Here is a 26,330-nt window from a genome sequence, read left to right on the forward strand (position 1 = left end):
TTGCACATGAGATAATGAATTAAATGAAGTAGAAACCATGGCCTGAACTGGAAATGTGCTTCTTGCCTAATGTAATTAATCTCTATTGAAACAGCTAAGCCATTTAATTTGTGTTGCATGAATAATGAAATGAAAGGGGCACGTGTGAATTAACTTTTTAACCAGCAGAGAAGATGCAACCTCCAGGCTTAAAAATTGATTGGGATTTTCCTGACAACTCTTTAGATTTATGGGTCTAAGATACAGTTTCTTTCTCTCATTGGTCGGTCACAGATTGGTTTTGCTTTTTAGCCATTTCTAGTCCATCCAGACTTATTGGGAACCAAAGTCATGGGATGTTTTCAGACAGTGACTCAAAGCATGGTGCCTAGCCCAGTTAGCTGCGCCCTACATAGTCTTTCCCTGCAAAGTATCTAGTTTTCTCCTTTCAAGATTTCCTTCCCCTGAATATTTGGAGAGAGCAGGTAGGAAGTTATCCCATAGCAACTGTCATGTTGATCTGTGCCTCTGAGACCAACATGGTTCTTTGCAAATGCTGGTACGGCTACACTGGCCTCAGAGGAAGAGGGCCAGAAAGCCCTCAGCATTTAACACAGTTTTGCTGAAGACTTAGTAACAGCACATGACGATTATGAATAAAAGACAAGGGGAAGCCCGGGTGGCCTCAGTGGTTTAGTTCATGCCTTCTGCCCAGAGCGTGGTCCTGGAGACCCGTGATTAAATAAATAAATAAAATCTTTTAAAAAATAAAATAAAAGACAAGCTTAGGGCTACATATCCTAGAATCTGGCTACTGTGCATTTCTGCTGGCTTCCCCTCTCCTTAGCCTGCCACCGTGTTACAGGCACTGGTCTTATCATACTCCATGTTCAAAAATTTGGGTAGACATAAGAGAGTGAGTGGTTGAATAATATTTCTCAAAAATGAATAAGAATTTTTTGGAATAGTCCAATATAGATTCCTATTTCAAAATTTAGGAAAAAGGTCATTTGAAAGGGCACTGATTTTTGGTAATGTGTTACATCTAGAAATGTGCCTCTTTATAGAAAACGTTTGCTTCTCTTTGCCAGCCCTCTTTTTCCTAGGTTTGATCTCCCATCATAACTGGAACAAACATACTCACTCACTGCTGAGTCAGTAAACAGGGCTGACTATCATAGTCTAGAAAAAATATACTGTTCGGGTAGAAACAATAGAGGCCAGAGGCAAGAAAAATGAGGGAGAAGGGGAACAATGTGGTCTAAGCACAAGTAAAAGTGCTGTCAAGTATAGGTTGGTAGCACAGTTACTGAGTGGATTTAGCTACCTAGAAAAGGCAGCCTTTAAAGGTGTAGTCTGTAAGCATTCAAGTCAGGAATCTGCATTTCAGCCTCAACAAGTCTTTCAGTATAATAAATACAACTAAGGACAAAGTGATCATCCTGCTGACACTACACCCGAGTCGCAGTCTAGTGTTTCAAGGGTTCACAGAGTTCCCACACACCTCTATTTTTTTTTTTTTAATCTTCGAAGCACCTTCAGAAGTGGAAAACCACCGTAGCACTCTCTGTTCCACCTTCCTTGAGTTCCCTTCTCAGCTGCTGTATATGGCTCCCAGGAAGCCAAAGTACTCTAATGTTTTTCCTAAACAACCCTCTGAGACCCATGGTTTCTCCTCAGTTGTGTCCACGTCCTCATCAAGCAAGCTTGCTTCCTACCTTTCCTTTCAACTATCTACTGGACAGAATAAGACCTAAATAAATATATCAACACAAGGGGTTAATTCATTTTAAAGATAATTTTCCTTAGTAAAAAGAAGTGAGTCTTCAAATGTAGCATATTAGGCATTAAGATTGGTTGATAAAGAAGAAGCTTTGCAGAAAACAGGGAAGAGCTTTGTATCCTATCCCATGCTCAAGCAGGTATCCCAGTCCTCAGTATACCATTTTCATGGGGAAATGACCTGTGAGGAAGCCTCTGCTCTATCCAACACACTAAGCCTTACCTCACTCATCATCAGAGGTATGATTTCTTTTTTTTAAGATTTTATTTATGTATTTGAGAGAGTGAAGGAGAGCACAAGCAGGGGGAGGGGCAGAGGAAGGGAGAAGTAGAGTCCCTACTCAACAGGGAACCTGACTCAGGGCTAGATCCCAGGACTTTCAGATCATGATCTGAGCCAAAGGCAGAAACCTAACCCACTGAGCCACCCAGACACCCCTAGATGTGTGGCTTTTGAGAAGAAGTCATGTAAGAAATTGCAGCCCCCTGGGATCCCTGGGTGGCGCAGCGGTTTAGCGCCTGCCTTTGGCCCAGGGCGCGATCCTGGAGACCCGGGATCGAATCCCACGTCAGGCTCCCGGTGCATGGAGCCTGCTTCTCCCTCTGCCTGTTATCATAAATAAATAAAATTAAAAAAAAAAAAAAAAAAAAGAAATTGCAGCCCCCTGCTTGCTAAATGGCTTGGATCACTTGCTCTGAAGAAAACCAGTTACCATGTTACAAGGGCACTCAAGCAGTCCCATGGCCAGGTCTACGGTCAAGGAACTGAGCCCTTCTGCCAATAGCCATGTGAGTGAACCATCTTGAAAACAAATACTCAGGGGCACTTGGCTGGTTCAGTCAGTAGACCATGTGACTCTTGATCTCGGGGTTATGAGTTCAAGCCTCATGTTGGGCCCAGAGCTTACTTTAAAACAAAACAAAACAAAAAAACAAGAAGAAAAACAAAACAAAACAAAACAAAAGACAAAGAAGAATAAAACAAGTCTTCAGAGGAATATAACTCTGACGCCTTGATAACAACTTCATGACAGACCCTGAGACAGAACTACCCAGCTAAATGCTCCTAAATTTCTGACCCACAAAAGTTGTGAGAATATAGATATTTATTGTTGTTAATTGCTAAGTTTTAGGGCAATTTGTTATGTACCACTGGCTAGCTAAGAAACATTTAAAGAATATATATTATAAAAATTACATAAAACTATGTGTGATTACATAAGTCCAAATATTCCTCCCTGTTCCAAAAGGATTTGAGGCAACATTATTGAGTTTTATTTGCTCAAAGAACAACCAATTTGGTATGGTACTTTTAAACAAGATATTTACATGCCTCTTTTATATCACATTGTACTACAGTGAAGTTTGAATTTTCTTTTTTTTTTTTAAGATTTTATTTATTCATGAGAGACACAGAGAGAGAGAGGCAGAGACATAGGCAGAGGGAGAAGCAGGCTCCATTCAGGAAGCCCAATGCGGGACGTGATCCGGAAACCCCAAGGACCATTCCCCGAACCAAAAGCGGACACCCAACCGCTGAGCCACCCAGGCATCCTGAATTTTCTTTAAAGAGTGTAACATTATATTTTTACCTTCACATTTTTGCCTGCTTCTTGTAAACTAGAAAAATCTGTAAATATTATATTAAAACAGAACTTATTAATAGCATAGAAAATGAGACAGATTATAATAAATTACAAGTGGCTACAGTTTAAAAAGGTATACTCTTCTTTACTTTTTTAAATTTCTTTTATGAAATAAGGGTTTTTTGTAGCTATTCAGAACAATAGAAGGCATTTATAGTGGTTTGGCTCCATCTGAACAGTGAAAATTTGCTTAAATTAAAACAAACAGATTTTCCACCTTTCAATTATGGTGTGTTTCCTAATTTGAACCGAATAATCTAATTATCCTTAATTTTATCCCTCATTTGTAGAAAATGAGAAATCTGCAGCAAAAAAAAAGTCAAGGGAAGTCAAGAGCTGATAGTATACAAAGATGTCCTGCTTATGTCAGTAAGGAGACACTGGAGCAAATGAATCCCATTCTCTTCCTGCCTGGTCCACTAGCATTTATTCCGAATCATGCAAAACAAATCTGAAAGTTTCTTCTTAAACAGCATTTTCTAACTATTTTATTCTTTAAAAACCTGATTAATTTCTTTTTTTAATCTTGGAATCAAGCAATTTGCTGCAATTAGGGAAAAACAGGTGTACTTGCTCTGGATCCAAAACTTAGTGGTTTAAATAACAATAAATTTTACTATCTCACACAGTTTCTGTAGGTCAAAAATTTGGAAGAGTTCAGTGAGGTGTTTCTGCCTCCAGGTCTTTCAGGAGGTTTCAGTCAAGATGTCAGCTGGGGCAACAATTATCTGAAGGTTTGGCTGGGATTGGAGGATGCACTTTCAAGATGGCTCTCTTGCATGGCAATTCACAGGAGACCTCTTCCTCAGCACTTGAACCTCCACATAGGGTGGCTTGTGTGTCTCATAATCAGGCAACTGGCTTTCCATTGAGTGAGTAATATAAGAAAGAGGAAAGTAGAGCAATAATGTTTCTTACAACCTATTGTTGGAAGTCACAAACCATCTTTTCTGCAATATCTTAATGGTTGCACAAGTCATCCCTTAGTGAGTTTAGCTTTTAGAAGGACAACATGTGTATGTACTCAATAGCTCTTAACTTCCCCAAAGGGATGTACAAAGGGCAGTACTCATCCTCAAATCCATTAAATTTGCTTTTCTGTAAAATATATGAATATTTTAAGTTTATTTTTAGTTTATTTTAACTAAAATATTTAGTTTATTTTTTTAACTTAAACTAACCTACATTAATTTTTTCAGGATTCTTTGGATTTGAGGATTGTGGAGAAGATATTACCAGTCAGTACAATTTACCTTCCTTTTATTTGATTGTTTTGTCTTTTTACTTGTATTTAGGTCTACAGCTAAGTTATCAAACCACTATTTTAATCCAAGTTGCTTAGAAAAAGCACTCTATTTCCAATGAACATTTTGCTATAGTTTTATATAGAATGGTTTTATCGCATAGATGTTAGACATAGTTTAGAAGTAGTGTTGAATTAGTAAATCTTAGATGTTTACCAAGTATTATAAAAGTATTCAAGATATAAAAATGTTTAATTATAAAAAGTCCTTGAAGAAGCTAAAACTCTTTGTCTTGAAGTTTTCCAGGCTATCAAACCTTTATTTACAGTCCAAAGATGTACATCACTAACCATGGCTACTCATCACTAACCATAGCTACTCACAGTGAAAACAAAATATGCAGTAGATTCGGAAGCAGTGAAAGCCACTTATTTCATTTACAATTAGGAATGATTCAGGGAATGATCAGGAATGTTAAAGAGGCCTGCGAATTTCTTTTTTTAAAGTACCAGCTTTTAGTTAAGATGATTCTGTATCTTGAAGTCAAATGGATGTTTTGAATTCTTACTTGCATTTGACCTTGGGCAAGTGGCTTAAACTCCTTGAGCTTTAACTAGATAGGAGATGGTACCTATCTCACAAATGAATTAGAAGGATTAGAAAGAATTTTAGTGACAAAATTAACACAGGTCCTCTCAGCTTGTAGGGGCTCAAGAAGTTAGCTTTTGTTTTTTAAGATCATTTATTTATTTGTTTGTTTGTTTGTTTATTTATTTATTTATTTATTTATTTATTTATTTATTTATTCATGAGAGACACAGGAGAGAGAGGCAGAGACACAGGCAGAGGGAGAAGCAGGCTCCAAGGTGCAGGGAGCCTGACGTGGGACTCAATCCCGGGTCTCCAGGATCACACCCCGGGCTGAAGGCGGCGCTAAACCAGTGAGCCACCAGGGCTGCCCAAGTAGTTAGAAGATGTTAGGTAATACCATCTCTGAAAATTTGGGAATAAAATTTGTAGATACTGAATCATATTTAAAATACACTTAGGAATTTGCCTATAATAAAATCATCTATTTTTTTTAAGAGAACAATGTTTCTGTAAGGTAATTATGACTTTTAAATGACCAATGAGTTGGTCTAGATATTTAAAGAATAAGTTGGCCTTGACTGGGGTATAACACACTCATGCCAGCACCGAGTACCTGCAGCGCTACTGAAGAAGAAAAGGAAAGTCTTCCTGGTCTTTTACTCTGTCCCTCTGAATTCACTTACAGAGAGGAGAAGCTGGGCTGGTGCCAGGGACAATAAACATGAATTTCTCCTTAGATACAAGTACAGTGTTTACAAGGTTAGATGTCTAGCACAGGACTTTGACATTATGTAATACAACTTTTGTTGTGTTAATGTACCTCATTCATATGCTGATAAGATTCCTCTTGCTGGTGGCAAAGGGTTGCCTTTAAATTAATATAAAGGGCAGCTGTAAGTTTTAATTTACTACAACCTGATCAGCCCAATGGATGTGCTACTCTCATCATAAATTTAACTATGGTTACATTGCTCGGGCAGATAATTAGAAAGCACACTATTACTCCTACACTGAGTACAATATGCATTTTGGTTTTTAGCCATAGTTATTTCAACAGTTTAAAGAGTAAATTAAATTTACAGTACAGTTTTCATCAAGGTGCATGCAGTGATATTCCATCATAGCGACAAAGGATGTCGGAGATTATCTGCTTCAACCCTCTCATTTTATCAATGTGGAAATTGCTCCTAAGAAGGGAAGGGATTTCCTCGAGGTCACACAGCTGCTGAGTAGCAACTCTGAAGCTAGTCTCCTGTCTTCCCATGTAATTCCCTTTCCTCTCTCATATCAACAAGAGTGAAATATGGTAACATTCTAATGGGAGAGGCTGGTTTCTTTATCTCATCCATTCACACTTTCTTTAACCTTCTGCCAACTTTTCTATGGAGTATAAGTTATCTGCTGAGTAACCGTAACTTTGTTGAAGGGCTTTTCGATAGCAGTTTCTTCCTTTCTTTTTGTCTCCTCCAGGCCACACCCATATTATCTCATGTAAAGATCATGACAATGAACTCATCTTCCTATTTCTGCTATCTCTCCACTCCATTCCAACATGAAAAATACCCATTGGTAAACTCATTCATTTCCTTCCATTAGAGGTCTACCCTGGAGAAGGCACTGTTCTAAGTGTTGGGCATGTTGCAATGAATAATAGGAAACCAAAGCCTATGTTCTCCTCACAGAATCGAGAGAACTCTATTGACGTTCCCTGAACAAAACTACTTTATGCCGTATATTACTTGCTTCATGGAGCCCTGCCTGACCACAGTAGCCCTTCAATCCCTCCTACTTCCTTGCTGCAATCATTGATAAATGTTAGTTAAAAAAAATTAATTAAATAAAATAAACCTCCTGGGCTCCATCTCAGATCACTGAAGCGAATTGCTAGGTTAAAATCTTTTTTAACAAGCACTCCAAGTGATTTTTAGGCATGTCAAAATTTGAAACACACACACCTACACAAATGAATGTTGGCTCCATTCACTGGGCCCTTACCACATGGTTATTTGTCATTTCAAAAGTGAATAAAATATTTTGTCGATTATATGGTTGGCTTCTTGATCATTGTGGCTTTAATTATGCATTTTTTTCTCTATGTCTCACAGAGCCTAGCACCATTTATTGAACATATTAGCTATTCAATTTATTAAATGACTCTATGATTAAATGTGAAATGACATTATTCATCCTTGATACACACTTCTTCTCAGGAAAGCAGCACAAAAATTTAATTTTTCTTCTTAAAAAGTCAACTTTCCAAAGTTGCCAAAGCTGACAGGAAGCTCTGTGGGGACATGCACATGACCGCAGTGGTAGTTACCTCCAGTGGCAGCCCTCTCCTCTTCATGCCCACCTTGGATTTACTGGATGTCTCTAGTACTTGCTCTCAGCTCATAGTATTTGTCTTTGGAGGACTATGTTCCAGCTCTAGAGTGGGGCCTGTGGCTCAGGCCTCTACTCACCAGCAAGATCCAATCTCTTCTATTGTATTTTCAGGGACGTGTATGACTCAGTTAACACCAGTGAGACACAAAGAGAGATTGACAGGGAGGCTCCAGAATATGGAAACTTCTGCATATGGAAGAGAAAGTGTGTAACCTTGACGGCCATCTTACAACCTTCACAGCAACCAGCCTTATATGGCAGACACTGCAGAAGGCAGAGATGGAAAGAAACAGGGTCTGCTGTGATCTCAGTGGGTTGTCGAAACAAACCACCCCTGAAGCTGGCTTTGTCTTCAGCTTTCCCAGTTATGTAAGGTAACAATCCATTTTTATTATTTAAGTCACTTGGAGCTGGATGTTCTGTTACATGGAAACGAGCATCCTGAGTGACACCGTTAGGGACCATGTTTATCTTTTTCACTGCTACATCTCCTAAGCTTAGCATAGTATATAATGCAAAGCAGACAAAACCAAGATGTATTTTTGAATGAATAAGTAAAGTTCAATTGTGCACTCTTGTTTTCCTAGCAGACTAAATAATCACAGCATATTCAGAAATGGTCACGGTTTGTTAGAGAACACCGTTCATGTTGTTCAGTATGCTCAGCTACATATCCATATATTGAATCTGTACTGTATTCCAAATGCTGTGTTCATTTCTGGGGATATGGAGATTTTTAATAGGGAAGATGAAATGAATTAATGTTTGCTTGACTCCCTGAAATTGTCTGGGTACTGGACAGAGTGCATTCACATAGATTTTTTTCCAATTAACCCTCTTATAAGCCTTATGAGATATACACCATTGTTCTTATCTCTTTAAACAAACAAAATGATGTTGGGGTGAGTAAGTGATTAGATCAAAGTTGTATAGCTAACATGTGGGGATATTGATAATCAAAGTTAGGTTTTGCGCTCCCTCCTGCACCACCGTTTGATGCCAGAGCCCAAGAGCCTCAGAGCCTTTCCACCCTGGCTGGAAGCCTGGAGGGAACAGGGCCGTGGCAGTGAAGTCTGAAGTTTCACGGTTGATCCTCTTCAGGGAGAACTCAGTCATTCATTGTTCCAAGGTCATCAAAGGGGAAAATAGAAGCCTTTGCCTCAGAGAAATAATAATGTTTGTTACAATGTTTTTTGTCTTATTTTAAAATTTAATTGGAGCTAGTTTTTAGCTTCTGCGACTGCCAAATGACCAAGAGGTCAGTTGCCCTGCTGTGGGGTTTTTAGCCAATTCGTGAGGGTTATTTTACTTGGCAAGGGTCCTGTGTTAATGGGAAAGGTTGTCACATCTGATTCATATCCTGTTTTTGATCTCAGTACAGCCAGTTTGGTTAAACTATTCCCCTGTCCTCAATATTGTCCCTTCCCAGATTTTTCTTTTAGCAGCCCCACTTTGATATGCAGGGAGAGCTTGTCCTGGTCAAGCTGTTTCCTGCCTTTTTGGATTTTCCCCAACACCTGAGTGTGCTCTTCGGCGTCCAGCAGTGTGGAGTGTGCCAGACTCCACGGCAGCTGCACAGCCAGCTGCTTTGGGATTGCAGGCAATCTGGGTGAAGACCTTATCAGTCCCGGCTTCCCAGCCATTACTATCAAATACCCTCCCTGGTTCAACAAGACTATTATGTGCTTGTGCTGCTCTACTTAGCAGTAGCTTTAATTTCTTCCCAGCAGCAGATGCCATTGTTCTGTGGCAGACAAATGTCTTGAAACTAGTCTCTGGGCAGCCCTGCTCTCGAGTGCAAGGTACATCAGCTTGGCGTTCCTTCTCCTGAGGTGGAAACCAGAGCTTGATGACTTCATCAGCATTAAGAGACAACCATAGGGCATGGGGCATCAGTTGTCAGACGAAGACATGGGCAAAGGAGAAGGATGAGTGGGAGATGCTATGTGAAGAAAGGAAGAAGGAAAAGAAAGCATGCAGCTTCTCGACAAGGTATAGGAGGAGCAGGATCTTGAGGAAAGTGGTCTCTTCTTCCCTTTCATGCCATTAATCATGGCCTTTTTCACTCACGTTTACCAGCTGAACCCATTTCTGGGCCTATGCCAGATCTTAGAGTACAAGAAGAATCTCCTGGTGATTGCAGGTAGAGTCTGGAATTTAGTCTCCCACACAGTGGGCCCAGGTTCCTGGGGCAAACCCAGGACTGCCTGATATCTTTTGATCTGCAACTGCCCCCCTACCCTTGCCAAGTGGACCCAGTTAATATGTACAGATTTCTGCCTGAAGTGCCTCTTCTATCTTCAGCTGCTTAATGGGACTGGGGTCCTATTCAGATTTCCAGACCAGTGGTGCCCACAGAAATAGAGGATTCCAAGGGATCCTCTTTGTGGGAATCAGACTCCTTGGGGTTGTGCATGCACAGACTGTATGACTTTCTGTGACAGTCCTGTTGCCATATCCCAGCACCCTTATGGTGGGTGGAGGGGTTTGCCTCTTAATCCTAGGTCTTGGCTAACTTCTTACCTCAACAAACCATTATGTCTGCCTCATCGTATTCAGAAAGTGTCAGTTATGCTGTGAATATCTAGGATATTGAGCTTGGACTGAATCATCAGGCAACATCCTCTAATACTGCTGCTCCCCACACTGCAGCTTCCCATCAGGAATGGCTTTATAGGACAGCTGAGTCAGTTATCCTCCTGGCCTGGCCCACATCCAATCCCTGGGTCTCTCCCGCCCAACAGAGGGCCCTGGAGGTCACAGCTGCCTGTGTGCTGCTCTTCCTACCCATGACTCCACGATCTCCAGAGCACAGACCTCTGCTGGCCACGCTTCTGCTTAAAACTCTTCAGTGGCTTCCTGTTGGCCTCAGAAGGAAAAATAACCAAAACGGTGACATCAGAGAAAGTTTAAAAACTAATGAATTTTGATGAAAAGTAGATGTTCTATCATGTAAAAATAACACATCTCTGGCTAATTTAATTTAAAAATTAAGAAAGAAGATAGGAATATAGAACTATTATAAAATACATTTACATACATAATGCTTATATACAAATATATACACATCTATATATATGCATGTACAGTTTTATATATACTATATATAGTATATAATATATTTTATATATATACATACCTCGATGTGTGTGGGTGTATGTGAGTGTATATCTCTCTCTCTATATATATGTATCTCTCCACATATAGATACATATATATGATTTCAGTACTCAAATTAGAAATCTTAATGAAATTTAACTATATTTAAGTATTTTTATATGACTCAAGTACAGGAAAAAAATTGGAATAGACTAAAAATGTGAAAGAAATTTTTGAAGTTTATGAAAGAATAACCTCTAGGAAAGATGTCAGTTGGCTTTCTAAGATAGTTATTTCAAATGTTTAGGAAATAGACAATCCCTACCATTACCTATTACCATTTAAATGGTTCCCAAAGATTCAAAAGAAAGACTTTAAATTTCATTTTAGTATGAGTCTGATATTAAGATCTGTTTAAATTGTTTTAAAATAAAACATTTAAACCAGTGTCACTTGTGAATGTAGATGCCAAATATACTAAAAAATAATAGCTTATTAAATTTATCAATATATTAATGTATCAGGAAACCAATGTGTTACAAGAATAATATACTTTATTGAGTAAGATTTAATATAAAAACATATGTCAGGGGTGCCTGGGTGGCTCAGTGGGTTAATGTCTGCCTTCAACTCCGCCCAGGTCATGATCCCAGGATCCTCTAATACAACACCACATTGCATCTGGCACCTTGCTCTGCAGGAGCCTACTTCTCCCTCTTCCTGTGCCTGATGCTCCCTCTGCTTATGTTCTCTCTCTCTGTCAGATAAATACAATCTTAAGAAAAAAAAGAACATATGGTTAAATAAATGCTAGAATACCTATGAACATAATTTATAATATTAGTAGATCAAAGGATAAATATACAGTTGATAGAGTTCAAATTTTATTCCAAAATTCTTTAAAATAGTAAAACAGGAGTAGAGAAAAATATCTTTAGTATGATAAAAAAAAATCACAAAACAATAGCTATCATCTCACCTCATCATGAGAATGTTCATGGTATTGTTTATAAGTCAGACATAAAAACAAGAAAGCTCCTTTTACTGCTATTATTATTATGAACATTTTACTCAGTGTTCTGAAAATTTCAGCCACTGTAATAAGAAGTTAATTCTAGATTTAAAAAAAGAGAGAGCTGGGCAGTCTGGATGGCTCAGCGGTTTAGTGCGGCCTTCTTCCCAGGGTATGATCCTGGAGACCCCGGATTGAGTCCCATGTTGGGTTCCCTGCATGGAGCCTGCTTCTCCCTCTGCCTGTGTCTGTTCCTCTCTCTCTCTCTCTCTCTCTCTCTTTCTCTCTTTGTCTGTCTCTCGTGAATAAATAAATAAAATCTTAAAAAAAAAAAAAGGGAGAACTGCACAACATATGTCAATTATTTCTCACTAAAACTGAGACAAGAAAGGGAGAGCAGATATTGTCAATTCTTGCAGTTTTCTAAACAGTAAGGAATCAGGCACTTTTATGATCTGGTAATAAGAATGTTTGTGACAAAGCATTTCAGAACGATAATTTGGTAATGGGTATATCAAAAATCTTGAACAGAAAAAAAATAAATAAAAAATAAAAAGAAATCTTGAACAGATATTATGAAATTCTTGGATCTCAGACCAGCAAAAATGGATATATGCTTACTTAATGCAATGTTTTCAATACTTATATCAGCAGAAAGTGAGATGATGGAGATTTTACGTGAAATGTATATTACATAGATAGATCTACAGACAGAATCAGAGATAGCAGCAGTGGTTCTGGGAGTGGAATTGCTAAAGTAGGATTTTCAACAAGGTAAAATTCATGATTCATAAAAATATAAAATGAACATACGAACAACATTTTGTTCAATTTATAAAGTAATGAGGGAACCAGTAAGATACTAAGACTGGTTCAAAGAATGTTTTAGAAGAATGTTTAAGATATTTATAGGCAATTTAACAAAGGAATGTAGGATATAATCATCTGGCTTGAGACAAAACTGGTTAATATTCTACAACACAAAATGGCTAGTGATGTTATTTTTCCTATGGGACAGAAGTTATTCGGATCGCTACTGGACAAAAACCTACAAGTTAACTTGTGATTTCACTAAGACTGGGAACTTGAATCAAAAATAAACAGTTGAGTTGAACAAAGTAACTTTCCCTTTATCTATGCAGTCCAATATGGCGGTCACTAATCACATGTGGCTTTTGAACACTTGAAATAAGCCAGCCCAAACTGAGATGTGCTGCAAGTACAAAATACATCCCAGATTTCACAGACTTAGTACAATAAAATAATATAAAACATCTCATTTATCATTTCTTATATGAATTACATATAAAATTGATAGTATTTTTTATATATTAGGTTAAATAAATTATATTATAAAAATTAATTTTACCAGTTGATTTTTAGCTTTTTTAAGTATGGCTATTAGAAATTGAAATAATACAGTTGTCCACACCATATTTTTATTGGTTCTGGAGAATCCTTGGGCAGGCCATTGCCCTCATCTGATGTTTAAAGGATGCACCACCCATATTTATGTCTCATTTCCAAATTTCACATAATTTCTATTAGTAGAAAATTAAAAGAAAATTTAATTTTTCTTCATTTTTTGGTAATTTTGCAATATATCTAAAATAGATCGATATTGATTTATAATCTGAGAAAAGATTATTTTTTACATCCCTCTGAATACAAGTAGTAAAACACCTAAGTCAGGTTGGGAAATAAAAAGCACACAGAGCAGGATTCTGAATAGGGCTCTAATGGCATGTTCAGCTATGTTAGCTCTAAAGTCCTCCTGTGAGTTATTTTCACTAATGGTTTTAAGCAGCCAAGCATCTCTTAAAGTCTATTTTAGAGAAAATGAGAGCAGCCCCAGGCGTAAGCTATGAAAGCCTCATCTGGATGAGAAGGTACCTCACTGTACATTTCTAAGTAACACACTTTCTCGAGTAGCCATCAAGCCAGATGGCACAGGACTAATCACACAGGTAACTCAGGTGCTGATGTGAGTTTGATCTGCAGAGTTTGACTCTTGGAGGAGCAGGGGAGATCAAGCTGCACTACACCTGGTTCCTGGAAGGTTCGGGTTGGAGGCTACAACCTGACGTTGAAGGTGGCCACAACCTTCTGGTGAGAGAAGTCCCAGGGATCCTTACCTCCTCGGGCTACTGTATTTTTATCCTGCTTGCTAGTCTCCATAGGGCAGACCTCACAGTTACTAATCAATGTCAATGGGTAACTCCTAGCCATGAGGTAGATTCTTTAAGAGATTGTTTTCATTTTGTTGGTGTTTTGTAGTATCTTCCTATCTTTGGGTAATATTTAGGGACAGAAAAGCCAAAGCACTGGGATTTGTATTCTAGCCTACTTTATGTCCCCTGTGGTCAACAGTATAAACCTCTAAATACATGATGATAATTTTATGTTTAGAAACCAAGATGACTTGCAATCTTGAATCTAATACCTTTGCCAAACAATAAACATTTTCTCTGAAGTTTATAAAATAAAAATTACTAATAGTATTCTCAATCCCTTGGGTATTGGAGGAGAGTGTAATTCATTTGGAAAAATATCATTTATTATAAAACTAAGGTGGCAATCTGTTTTAAAAATAGCAAAAAAAGGGGTGCCCGGGTGGCTCAGTTGGTTAAACACCCAAGTCTTGATTTCAGCTCAAGCCATGATCTCAGGGTCATGAGATGGAGCCCTAAATGGGACTCCATGATTGTCAGGGAGTCTGCTTGAGTTTCTCTCTTGCCTCTCCCCCATTCACACATACACATGCTCTCTCTCAATAAATAAATAAATCTTTAAAAAATAACTAAAATAATAAATTATATCTTCCTCTTTAAAAAAAAAAAGTGAAATATCTTCAGTTAAACATAATGGCAGAAGGGATTTATCCATGTTGTCTTCTCTTTGAATTTTAATCAATTGCCCAGATTTTCAAGTTCACTTAGCAAACTGTGGACCAGTCGAAGTTGAGACTGCTTCACTGGGGCTGGTTCACTAAACAAGCTAAAAGGACAGTGTCCTTTATGTAAACACCTCTGTTTTTAGGGGCAAAATACAGCAGGTCAAGCAGCAATTTCTGAATTGGATGAGTTCTGCTTCATGTAGATTGGTAGGATCCACTTTGCTTACCCCTATTTCCAGACATCCATTGGCAAAATTACCTTTCTAGTATGCCTAACCGCTTACCTAACCACTATCTTCCAGTATTCTAATATAATAGTTCTCAAAATATAGTCCAAAGGCTCTTATGGTTTCCATGATCCTTTCAAGGCCATCTGAGAGGTCAAAACTATTTTTACAATAGTGCTAAGATCTTGAGAGCTTGTTTTGGAGGTTCTGGCAGGGGAGCGCAGCTACTCCTATACCCTTGACGGAAGAACGGTCCTCCTCTATGGACGATGGTCGTCCTCTTCGACCGAGCGTGCAGCGTCAGGAGGGAAGCACATGGAGCGGTGAGGGAGGAAGGGGACACCCGCCTAGCCAGCCAGATCAGTGGAATCAACTGTGGCGATCAATGGGGTGACAGATGTCGCAGCCAGATAGCCCTCACATCCAATAGTGCTAAGATCTTCTTTACTTTTTGCACTGTTAAAATTTGCACTGATGTTGCAAAAACAGTGATGGGTAAAACTGCCTAGCATTAATCAGGACAGTGGTCCCAAACCATACCATTGCCATTTTCTCACCACTGTGCATTGTTTCACTTAATGAATGCACTGAGTGAAATAATAGAAATTATTGGTTTGACTAATTTTGACACTTAAGTACCTGTATTTCTTTTTATTATTCTATGTAAAGAAATAGGAAGTACATGTAAAGGTCTTCTGCTCAAGGAAAACCTCTTGTGCAATGCAGTTCTGGTACTGGTACATTAAAATCCGTTAGTCCATATAGACTAGAATCCATCAATCTATGTTCATATTCTTACATTAAAACCTATTAGTCTGCTTTGAATGGATCTTTCGTCTATGTTCTGGTTGAACAGCTGCATGCATCGGTCACCTGGAAAATATGAATTCACTGAGTTATCCAACTCTTCCAAATGTTGGCTCATTGTATATTTCACAAGTTTAAGAAGCTACTACTCATAGAATTTTATAGGGGAAAGATCAAAAGAAAATATTCACAGTTATCTGAAAAGAGTATTAAAATACTCCTACCTTTCTAAGCTACATATTTACGTGAAGCTAAACTTTCTTTATATACTTCAACCAAAATAACATCGTAGAATAGATTGAATGTTGAAGCACATATGAGAATCCAGCTGTCTTTTATTGTTAGACACTAAACAGATAAGCAAAACATATAAATAAAGGTCTCTGGTCTCAGTAATTTTTAAGACAGGGAACGAGTTCTAATACCAAAAAGTTTGAAAACTTATGATCTCATCCATCCTGTCTCATCCTGTTCACTCTTCTTCTGATATCTTTGAACATGATCCTCAAACTTTATTTTTATTTATTTTTAAAGATTTTATTTATTTATTCATGAGCGACACACAGAGAGACAGAGATATAGGCAGAGGGAGAAGCAAGCTCCTCTCAGGGAGCCTGATGCAGGACTCCATCATAGAACCGGGATCACACCCTGAGCTAAAGGCAGACACTCAACCCCTGAGCCACCCAGGTGTCCCATGATCCTCAAACTTTAATATGGTGGCAGATCACCTCAGGAAAGTGCCCAATAAAACACAGATTCTGATGCATCTGGAGTGGGGCCTGAGTTCCTGCATTTCTAACAGGCCCTCATGGTATACCAATGCTTCTTATCCATACAACCCCTCTTAAGCAGTAAGACTTTAACTCATACTAGCTGTGCTCTTCACATAATCCTCATCACTTGCTGCATTGTGACATCTGAGTTGTTGGCTCATTTCTGATATTATTATTATTGTTACCATTTTTATTATCGTTTGTGCATATTTTATTAACTCAGTGCTGGACACTGTGCTAAGAACTTTACATGTATTATCTCATTTAACGCTCATAGCATTCTTAGGAGGTAGATCCCATTGCTATTCCTAATCCAAAATTGAGAAGATTGAGGATAAGTAATTTGCCAAGATCACAAATACCCAGGAAGAGCCAGTATTTGGTGCAACATTTGTTTGACTCCATGGCCAATGCTACTAATCCCTGTATTATAGGGACTTTGTAAATCCCATAATATAATTTGTTTTCACTTGTATATGCTTTGTCTTTCTACATTTTCCCAGCACTCTTTTCAGAAATCTGTAGTGACTTGATACATATAGTTGTGGAATAAATAAGTCAACATTACAAAGAAAACTAAAGCCCAGATGGAGTCACTATGTCAAGGCCCACATAGTCAAACCCAAATTTAATACCTAACTTCAGTTTTAACCCTCACAGGACTATAATCTTTAAGCAGCCAACCTGGAGTTTCCTGATCAGCGCTAGGGGATTTACTGAGATACTCTTTTCATTCCCGTTAGGAGGGCAACCTTGCCTAAAACAATTCTTTGCTAATCATTCCCCTTTCTTCACTCCCTCACTGCCTTTGACAACCTTTCCTTTTCTGCAGCTCACTGGAGCTTCTTCCTATTTGCTAAATGTGATGTTGCCTAATTCATGAATTGATTAATAAAGCCAATTAGACCTTTATAATTTGGTCAGGTGAATTTTGTTGTGCCCAAGATTGCGATTCTGAGAAACCACCAAAGAGCCAACACCGATGCAAGCACATGACAGTTTATTAGCAAGCTCGAGCTTGGGTCCAAGTATATCCGTCACAACCGAGCAGGGACTTGGACCCCAGGTGGGTTCCAGCTGGGTTTTTATGGGCTGGTCTGGGGGATTTCCAGTAAGGGTGGGGCAGTTTCTCAAGCTCTTAGTTCCTCATTCCGATATGGAACTTTCCGTTAAGAGCGTGCTCTGAGGTTTTTCTGGAACTGACTAGGGCTAGAGGCCACAGTTGTTACTTATCTAGGCGCCAGGGGTGGGGAACACTTTCTGAATTTCTTGGGTCCCACATTCCCCCCTTTTTCAGAGGAACCCAATGAAGGACCCAATCGTGGGTCCTGAATGTTCAGTGGTTGGTATCATTGCCTTAGTACTATGAGTTCAAAGGTGTTAACTGGATCCCTGACAAAAGCCACTAGTCAAAAAAAAAAAAAAAAAAGCCACTAGTCTATTAATGAGGCAGGGTCTAAAGGTCAGGAGGGGGAGGAGGAAGATGAGGGGGCCGGCTAGGGAGGACAATAAGGTAGTTAGCCAGGGGGAATGATGAACCAGGATTCGAACCACCCCTGTTGCTGCTCTTGCTGTCGTTTTCTCCTGGCCAGTCCTTCCCTGACCTTCGCCATCGATTCTCGGACTATCCCTGAATGGTCAGTGTAGAAACATCATTCTTCGTTCAGGGCGGCACAGATTAACGTTGCACAGAATCTGGTAGTGGCGTGGAGGAGGGAGTGCCTATGCAGAGCCCCTGGGCTGAAACGGGTTGTAAGGTGAGGCCTTTACTACCAGGCTTTTGGTTCCACCTGCAAGCATTAGGGTCCATGGTTGTGTTATATTGACCCATTATTGCAATTCCTTCATAAAGAGGGGCCGGATGTCATGGCACAGCCAGCAGGATCGGGTAAGATTGGGTTTAGTTGTGTTGAGGAATTTGTAAGTCTGGGACATCAGCGCCCAAAGAGAGTGTTGAGAAGGGTCGAGGGGAAGGCCAGTCGGGCCTGGGGTGCCCCAACCGGAGGAGTTGTGGGGAAAATTCAAAGGGGGTGTTGTAGATGTTACCTGAGATTGAGCACAGGGTTGGGGCCCATTCTTTGGACTTGACCTTGCGGCTTCTCAAGCTGTCTGATCATGATTAGGACTCCCCAGTCATACCCAGCTTGGTAAAGTCGGAGTCCCCAGAGAAGTCCTACCCTCCCCCCCCAATTTGTATCTTGTTTTCCGGCCTCTGTTAAGGAAATGGTGACTTGATTACAGAGATAGGGGTCTGACTTCACAGCGCCGGGGCGTGTGGGGCTCTGGGCGTTTCCTTGGATTTTTATAAGGCCGGTTAGATTCCGTGACAGCCAATGGCACGTCCCAGTTTGTTCCCAACCCCATGTTTTGCAGAAGTAATCCGTCCAGCCACCACGTTTGGAGACCTTATTATGGTCAGACAGGGAGGGGGCTGGGCACACGTAAAAGCGGGTATCACGGAGGGAGCTTAAGCCCCACCTACCGACACATCTGGGTACAGGCCGTGGAGGGCCGAGGGGCCCTGAGGGGCTCCAAAGAGTTTGGGGTCCCATAAGTCAAAGGTCAGATTAGGCCACCAGGTCCCCCTAGGGTGTATCCCTGACAGCTAGGTTATTATCTCCATAGAACTTGGGGTGAGGATTTCCCAAATTAGATTAAGTGGTTGGTGGGGGTTGGTTTTAGTTGCGAGGGGACACAGCACAAGAAATACTAGCGGGGTAAGTGGGAACGATGCAGTCTTAGCTTTAGGGGATTGTCCTTGTGGGGCTGACTCCTCCATTCCGGAACAACGTCCTTGAGGACGGCGTGTGGATCCGCTGGCGGCCGCGGGAGCAGGGACCCAGGCGGTTATTCCGACGACCTTGAGAGCGGCGGGCGTGGTCAGGGTCACCAAGTAGGGTCCTTTGCCGCGAGGCTGGAGTGTCTGCTCTTGGTGCCCCCACACGTACACCCAATCGCCTGGTCCATGTCGTTGGGGTCAGGGGGTGGTTTGTGTCTGCCCCATTATGTCCCCAGTCCACGCCAAGTCACAGACAGTTATGACGATGAACAAGGACGTAGTAACACAGACAAATGTTCCAATGCGGCCGCGGAGACCAAACAAAGTAAACCGCAGGGCTGGCAGTCCCAACGGCAGTCGGCCCTGCGCACACAGGAGCACCCCGGCCTCCGGGCGGGGCAAGGGACGTCGCTTGGGTCCAAGTGTACCCGACACAGCGGAGCAGGGACTTGGACCCCGAGGTGGGTTCCAGCTGGGTTTTTATGGGCTGGTCTAAGGGATTTCAAGTAAGGGGGGGGGGAATCTTAGTTCCTCATTCGGATTTGGAACTTTCTGTTAAGGGGGTGCTCGGAGGTTTTTCTTGGAACTGACTAGGGCTAGAGGCCGCAGCTGTTACTTATCTAGGGGCCAGGAGTGGGGGACACTTTCTGAATTTCTTGGGTCCCACAAATTTGTGTTGTTTAACAACATAAATGTTCAAATAAGGTAATAACAACTACCCTGAGAGCCCAGAGCTGCTGTTCTTCACATACCTTCAGTAAGACAAATACTATGAATTCTTTTAGTACCAGGTAGTGAGCTGAATCTGGGCTGATGAATTTCTATCCTTTATCTCTAATTCCAACCAAAACATAGGTCCATGATGTCTTATAAATGGGTTTTCTGTGGTCCCAGCATTGTCAGGTCTTTACCTCTTTTTCTTGTTAATCAACTGGCAATACTTAAATATCAAGGAATTTCACACACAAAAAAACTTCAATCCATTGCTCTGGCTGTAAAGGAGCCTCCATTCCACATTAGCCTAATTGTATGAAAGGAAATTACAACAGGATTTACATTCTCCAGGTCAGTGGTGGGGGGCCCAGCATCCCAAAACCCCAAACCTGTCTCACTGCTCAGGTTCTTACCTGGTACCTTTAGTCATTGTCCCAGTGTCTCCAATTTTAAGGTACTGGTATGCTTTTATTTATTTATTTTTTAAAGATCTTATTATTTATTTGAGAGACAGAGAGAGAGAGCACAAGCAGGAGGAAGAGCAGAGCAGGGATCCTGAGGCAGGGCCAATCTGAGGACCCTGGGATCATGACCTGAGCTGAAGGCAGATGCTTAACCCACTAAGCCACTCAGGGGCCCCCTGGTATGCTTTTAGAAAAGACATTCTGTTACCACCAAACAAGATGTATGTCAATGAAGTGTGTTATAGTACAGTCACGTCTACAACATACCTGATAAAAACTTTGTCTTAAATATCAGCTTAAGTCTTCTCTTGGTAGAGTTTCATAATTGTCATATTCTTGGAAGTCTCTGCTGAGGATGTCCCAGCCATTCAGTTCCCTTGGAGGTTTTGGATTGGGAGAGGAGAAAAAAAGGAGGAAGAAGATTCCCACCAGGAAGTGGTGAGAACAAGGGGCTAAGCTCTGGAAGACAGCTTGGGATGCCAAGGAGACCTGAAGGAAGAAGGATAGAATATTTCAAAATTGGGTAATTTTGAAAGTTACCCATTTTTTTTAAGTTCAAATCATAATTTATAGACTCCATCTGAAAGGCCATTTGTTTAAAAGCTCAGGGTCAATTTTGCATTTTTCTGAAAAGCTTCATGAAGAAGGCCAACTGCACTCTTAAAAGAGAAGAAAATAGCTACAATTAGCATTTGTATGGGCCTCTTAAAGTTTGTAGAGCTCCTTTGCAGACATTAACTCAATTGATCTTCCCTGCAATCTAGTGAGGTAGGGATTATTACCTTCCTATTAAAGATAAGCCGTCAAGCCCCAAAGCACCCACCCAGGTCCTCAAGGTCACTTATCTATTAAGTAGGTAGACCTATGTACCCACATCCCATGGTCCCTCCCTTCTCTGCAGTAGCATTATAAGGGGCATAAAACCCCTATAAAAGTATACAGTTATATTGCACATTGGACTGGAACTCATTGAAAGTAAGAATTATAACTTTTGTCTCAGAACTTCTGCAAACACAAGTAGCAAATATTTGATTACTTTAACCTCTCCCATTTAAGATGATTTTTTGGTCACTACATTTTCCTGTATTTAAAGAGGCTGCTTTCTATTCTCTGCCCTTCTTTGCTTTGAAGTTTAGTTTATGTCTTTTTTGGTGTTCATTGTTAGAGGAAAAAAAAGAAAACAACTATTCTGAGTCTTGTTAAAAAAGTAAGGCAGATTTTATTCAGGACTATTGTGATAGATACAGGGAATACTGCGATGAGGTTTTATACTAGAAGAGGTTGGACTCAACTCTAAATATAACAAGGAAAAGTGGGAATTTCAAGCCAAGGAGCAGAACTGGACAGGGGTTTGGGGTATATGGGAGGAGATAAGGAGTCTGGAGATGTAAAATTACTGAAGAGGGCAACATAATTCTTTACCAAACTGACCTAATAGGATTGTTGCTGAAGAAAAGTCAAAGTGGTCAGACATCACTTGGGAGACAGAGACAGATAAGACATTTGGTCAGATTATAAAGAGTGATCAGATTAAGGATGGAAGATTCTGGCTAAACCAGCACGACAGGATTCTCACTAAAACTGGGCTCTTGAGGACATACCCAAGCACAGGAACTAGTTGAAAAAGAGCTCATGCAAGCTTCACTAGAGTTTTGTCAAGGAGAGATTCTTTGTCATCATATTTATTAAATGAATAGTATTTGAACGGATAATCAGTGGAAACCCTCTTGCCTTCTGAAATTTAGTCCCGTTTCTAATGAGCATGTGTGTATGTGTGTGTGTGTGATTGTACATGCATGCATACTATGGGGTTAGTGGGAAATAGAAACCAAGCATCAGGTCTTATAGACTTTTATCCCTTTACCCTGATTAACATTTGGCCAACAGTTTTTGTTTTCCATGCTAACTGTTGTCTTTAACTATAAAGGGAGAGTACTGGCTGAGAGCTAGCATAAAACTCTCTGAGTCAAAATTTCACTTTTATTCTTTGTTTGCTAGGACAGCAGTGGGGACTTCACAAAGTGTGATGAGAATGGGACTTTGTCGCCCCATCCCTCCTGCTCTATAAGTCTTCCGTTCCTTGAAATGCACAACTGACATTTTTCAATATTCATAAACTTATGTACAAACTTAATTTCAAGGCAGGTTCCCATGTCCCGATTTTCAACTAAATTGCCACCACTAGGGCTCTCTTGTAGAAGTTCCAGGGTCACTATGTGCTGTAGTCCCCAAGAGAATGTGATTGTGCATCTCTCCATAGCTGCTACCATGAGTCCTAAGAACATCACTCTCCTTATGTGGTTGTGTTGAAGACTTCTCCACAAAATCATGATTGGATCTGAGAGTGTCCCCAGATGCCCTGAGTTTGCCAAAATTGCAGAGTATCTGTGTTGCTATGTGGGCTAAAATTCTTGTCCTTTTCCTCATGTCTCAATGATAAGATCAGATACCATTTAGCAAATGTTTACCACGTGCCAAACATTTTGCATACATTATCTCTAATCCTCATAAAACCCATGCAAGATATAATTATCCCCAAGTTACTAATGTCAGAATTTGGATTCAGAAAAGATGAATAGTTAGACCACAACTGGATTTGACTCCAGATCCGCTCAATTCCAAATCATGTGTTCTTCTGACTATATGCAATTGCAGTATTCTGGCCTTTTTCTGGCTACAGTTAACATCTGGGGATCCAAAGCAATTCATCTCCAGTATAAAACAGAGAAATCAGCAGATAGCTCTTCCTTAGCATTGGGACTTACTTACTCTGCTTACTGACTGTCCAGACTCAGACCTCACTACTCCTTTCTGCTTCATATGAGGGGGCTTAACCCCTTTGTGGTGAGGATGCTCAGAATCTCTCAGATTCCCTCATAAAAGCTGGAATTTACTCTAATGGTCATTGGTTCATCCTTAACTCATTTTTGCATAATCATCATTCACTAACAATAAATCAGTAATATGAATTTTTTAGGAGACTTCAGTCTACTCCTGTTTCATCTGATAGGTCCTCATATGGGAAGATTCCATCCGTTTTCATGTAATTCAAGATTTTTGAACAGGAATAAATACTAAAGATGATTTATTTTATTCCTTCACTCTGGGGATGATTAAACCAAGGCTTAGTGCAGTGAAATGATTTTAATTACAACATTGTTCCAAGTGGATAGTGGAGGAGGACTGGATTGCAGGTTTCCTGACCCACAACACAGACCTATACCAAAACACCACACTGAACCTGAAGACTCTCCTGCAACTCTTATAACCCAGGTGAATCATGTTTGCCATTCTCCAAACTCCAGCTGAATCAACAGCCAATGTGACCATGAGATTTTTCCAGTCTGAGAGGAAAGCCTGACAAATGATAAGGGTTGATCTAGAGCCCATTGTCCTTGATCAAACTGAAAAGCACCCTGCTGTCAGACAACCTGGTTAGAAACCAAGCAACACAAGGCAGCCAGTCCTGTCAGCTAGAGACAGGCATCCTGCTGGCAAGCTAAATGCTTTGAGGAGGTTACATTTTAACTTGTCTTAAAAACAAATGCTCTGAAGCCAAAAATTTATTGAACCACACAAAAAACAGTGCAGGGCTGTAGTCTACATATTTCCTTCCTTTGTCATTCGGAACTGTGAAATTTTGAGATTGAGGGAGAGTAAATGACTATAGCTGGGATCCCATATGGAGAGCAGGTTGGGTGGGAGAAGCTGCCCAGTGGCAGACTTGTTCTTCACTGGCCCTTGGGGACTTGGGTTGCACTCAGGTAGACTTCTTTTTAATTGGAGATGTTGAAGAGGTCACTTCACCAGCTGAGACTTAACTTACTCATTGATAAAATGAATGACTTAGGCCAAGTCATCACTGAGAGCTTTTCTGTCCTTTAAAAATAAACCAGAGAAATTCAAAATTTAACCATTATCTTCCAACTATATTCTGTCTTCACTCCCACCTCACATGCTCATTGTCACCTATAACTTCCAGTCTCTGATGTAATTCCTCTCCTAGCTTGACCAGCCTAAACTGCTCATCAGTATTCTCAGTGCCCTTACCTCTTTGTCCTTCTGCCCGCCCCCCAACATTGTTAGTTGCTACTATTGGGCCAGCTTAGTCTTCTATTCCTGAGAAGCTAAGTCTTCACATGCAAAAAAGAGATTTAGCTCTACTAATTGGACCTATTCCAATTTTGTGATTTTCTTCACAAGAAGATTCTCCATATTTCTCAGAAGTTCTCTCAATCATTTCTAGTTGACTTCTTCTGACGTTCCCTATAATAGTATGCCCAAACACTTATTATTTTTATCAGTATATTGTTTTCACTCATGATTATAAATTAGATTCCATTTTCTCCAAATACATGAGAAATTCTGTTGTACAAAGTCAGTAACTATGAATTAAACACTTAGTATTAACAGGTACTGTTCCAGGTAGCAAGGATAAAATGAAATATGTATTCTTAGGTTCTAGTAGGAAGAATGGAAACAGACAAACAAACAAATAAATAAAACTGCAAAAAAGTTTCATCGTCTTGGTTGAATTTTAAATTGGTTATGTATAGGGCCTGGTTCCATGATGTAGTGGGCACAGAATAAATCTTGGGAAACTGTAAGCCAAGTAAAGGTTCCAGAGCATGTGCAGGACTGGGGATTTTTGGAGTGTATTAAGTATTTCTAAATGCTATGGAGAAAATAAAGCAGATATGGGAGAGTAGAAAGTGATGGGGGTGGTGAGGTATATATTGTATATGGGATTATGAGAAAAAGCTATTTTACAGGTGAATTTGAAGGCAAATACTTGGAACCAGTGTGAATATGAATCATATAGATAACAAGGGAAAGAACATTTAGAAATAACTGTAAGTAGGGACACCTGGGTGACTAAATGGTTGAGCATCTGCCTTTGGCTTGGGTTGTAGTCCTGGGTCCTGGGATTGAGTCCTGCATCAGGCTCCTTATAGGGAACCTGCTTCTCCCTCTGCCTATGTCTCTCTCTCTCTCTCTCTCTCTCTCTCTGTATCTCTCATGAATAAATAAACAAAATCTTTAAGAAAAAGAAATAACTATAAGTAAACGTGCTGAGAAATAAAATTAGTGTGTTTGCAGAAGGTCAAGAAGGCCAACACATCTGGTTTGAGGGAATGAGGGCTAGAATGAGAATATGAAGTCAGAGAAATAACAGAGGGATAGATGATTCAGGACCTTATAAGGGCCTTGAGAAGGATTTGTACTTTTATACTAGTCTAAAGAGTTTTGAAATAAAATAAATAAAAGGAATAATAAGATAGTACATTAATTTTATTTTTTATTATTATTATTTCTTTTTGTTTTATTTATTGTTTAATATGCTGGACTCTGTTTCTGATTATTACAGGGTAATTAGCACCAAACCAGCCCTCCCACCATAAGTATTCTAAAAATGAACCAAATGTATGGAACAGCTATTTTTAGATTTTAGACAACAGATAGCATGGGACTGTGATTCTGGAAAGAAAAGAAAAGAATTAAGTGAACCAAATAATTATCCTGAATTTCTGCCTAAAGGCCCTTTCTCAATATGGCTTAAGAATTTGGAGTCCATACAAATTTGGATTCGATATAGATCCATGCAAAAACCATCATACAGACTAGAATGGTCTTGCATGATTGAGAACACATAAGTCAAAGTTTAGAGTAGCTGAGATAAATGGAATTTATAAGGTAGATTATCAAAGAGAAGGGGACTTCATAGGGAAGAACCTGAAGACATTGATTGGGTGCATCTTGATTCTTAGATGAATACTAAGCTTCACATGTGAAATGCAAGATTTTATGGTCTTGGGTAAACAGTAAGTATTGGGAAGGTATGAGCCAAATAAGGATTCTAGGAGATGTTGGAATTCTGACTGGCCAAGTGGAAAGATTTGCTGAATTACCCAGGCATTTAGTAGATACT

At 39.9% G+C, this 26,330-nt stretch overlaps 1 protein-coding gene and 1 long non-coding RNA gene across 26 annotated transcripts in view; one reads left to right on the plus strand and one right to left on the minus strand.

The window, feature by feature from the left end:
• Positions 1–11,321: 11,321 nt before the first annotated feature.
• LOC144284590 (uncharacterized) overlaps positions 11,322–26,330 on the minus strand; it is a 29,995-nt gene continuing 14,986 nt past the window's right edge. Inside the window, exons 2-3 of the long non-coding RNA XR_013353058.1 lie at positions 18,491–20,890; positions 11,322–15,734 (exon numbers count right to left, since the gene is read on the minus strand). This is a non-coding gene — a long non-coding RNA (uncharacterized LOC144284590). The remainder of the gene's footprint in view (positions 15,735–18,490; positions 20,891–26,330) is intronic.
• LOC144284588 (uncharacterized) overlaps positions 19,279–26,330 on the plus strand; it is a 120,079-nt gene continuing 113,027 nt past the window's right edge. For 14 of the 25 annotated variants that reach the window (XR_013353042.1, XR_013353039.1, XR_013353041.1 and 11 more), the window contains exon 1: positions 19,474–19,684. Coding sequence is in view for 5 of the 25 variants with exons in the window: in XM_077849299.1 (XP_077705425.1) it covers positions 19,483–19,684 (202 nt within the window). In the remaining 20 variants the exon portion in view is untranslated. Of the gene's footprint in view, positions 19,685–26,330 lie in introns of all 25 variants that reach the window. The other 11 variants (XR_013353049.1, XR_013353054.1, XR_013353055.1 and 8 more) reach the window with 7 other exon arrangements.

The sequence above is a fragment of the Canis aureus genome, chromosome 15 (assembly GCF_053574225.1).
Source record: "Canis aureus isolate CA01 chromosome 15, VMU_Caureus_v.1.0, whole genome shotgun sequence".
In the NCBI taxonomy this organism is placed as follows: domain Eukaryota; kingdom Metazoa; phylum Chordata; class Mammalia; order Carnivora; family Canidae; genus Canis; species Canis aureus.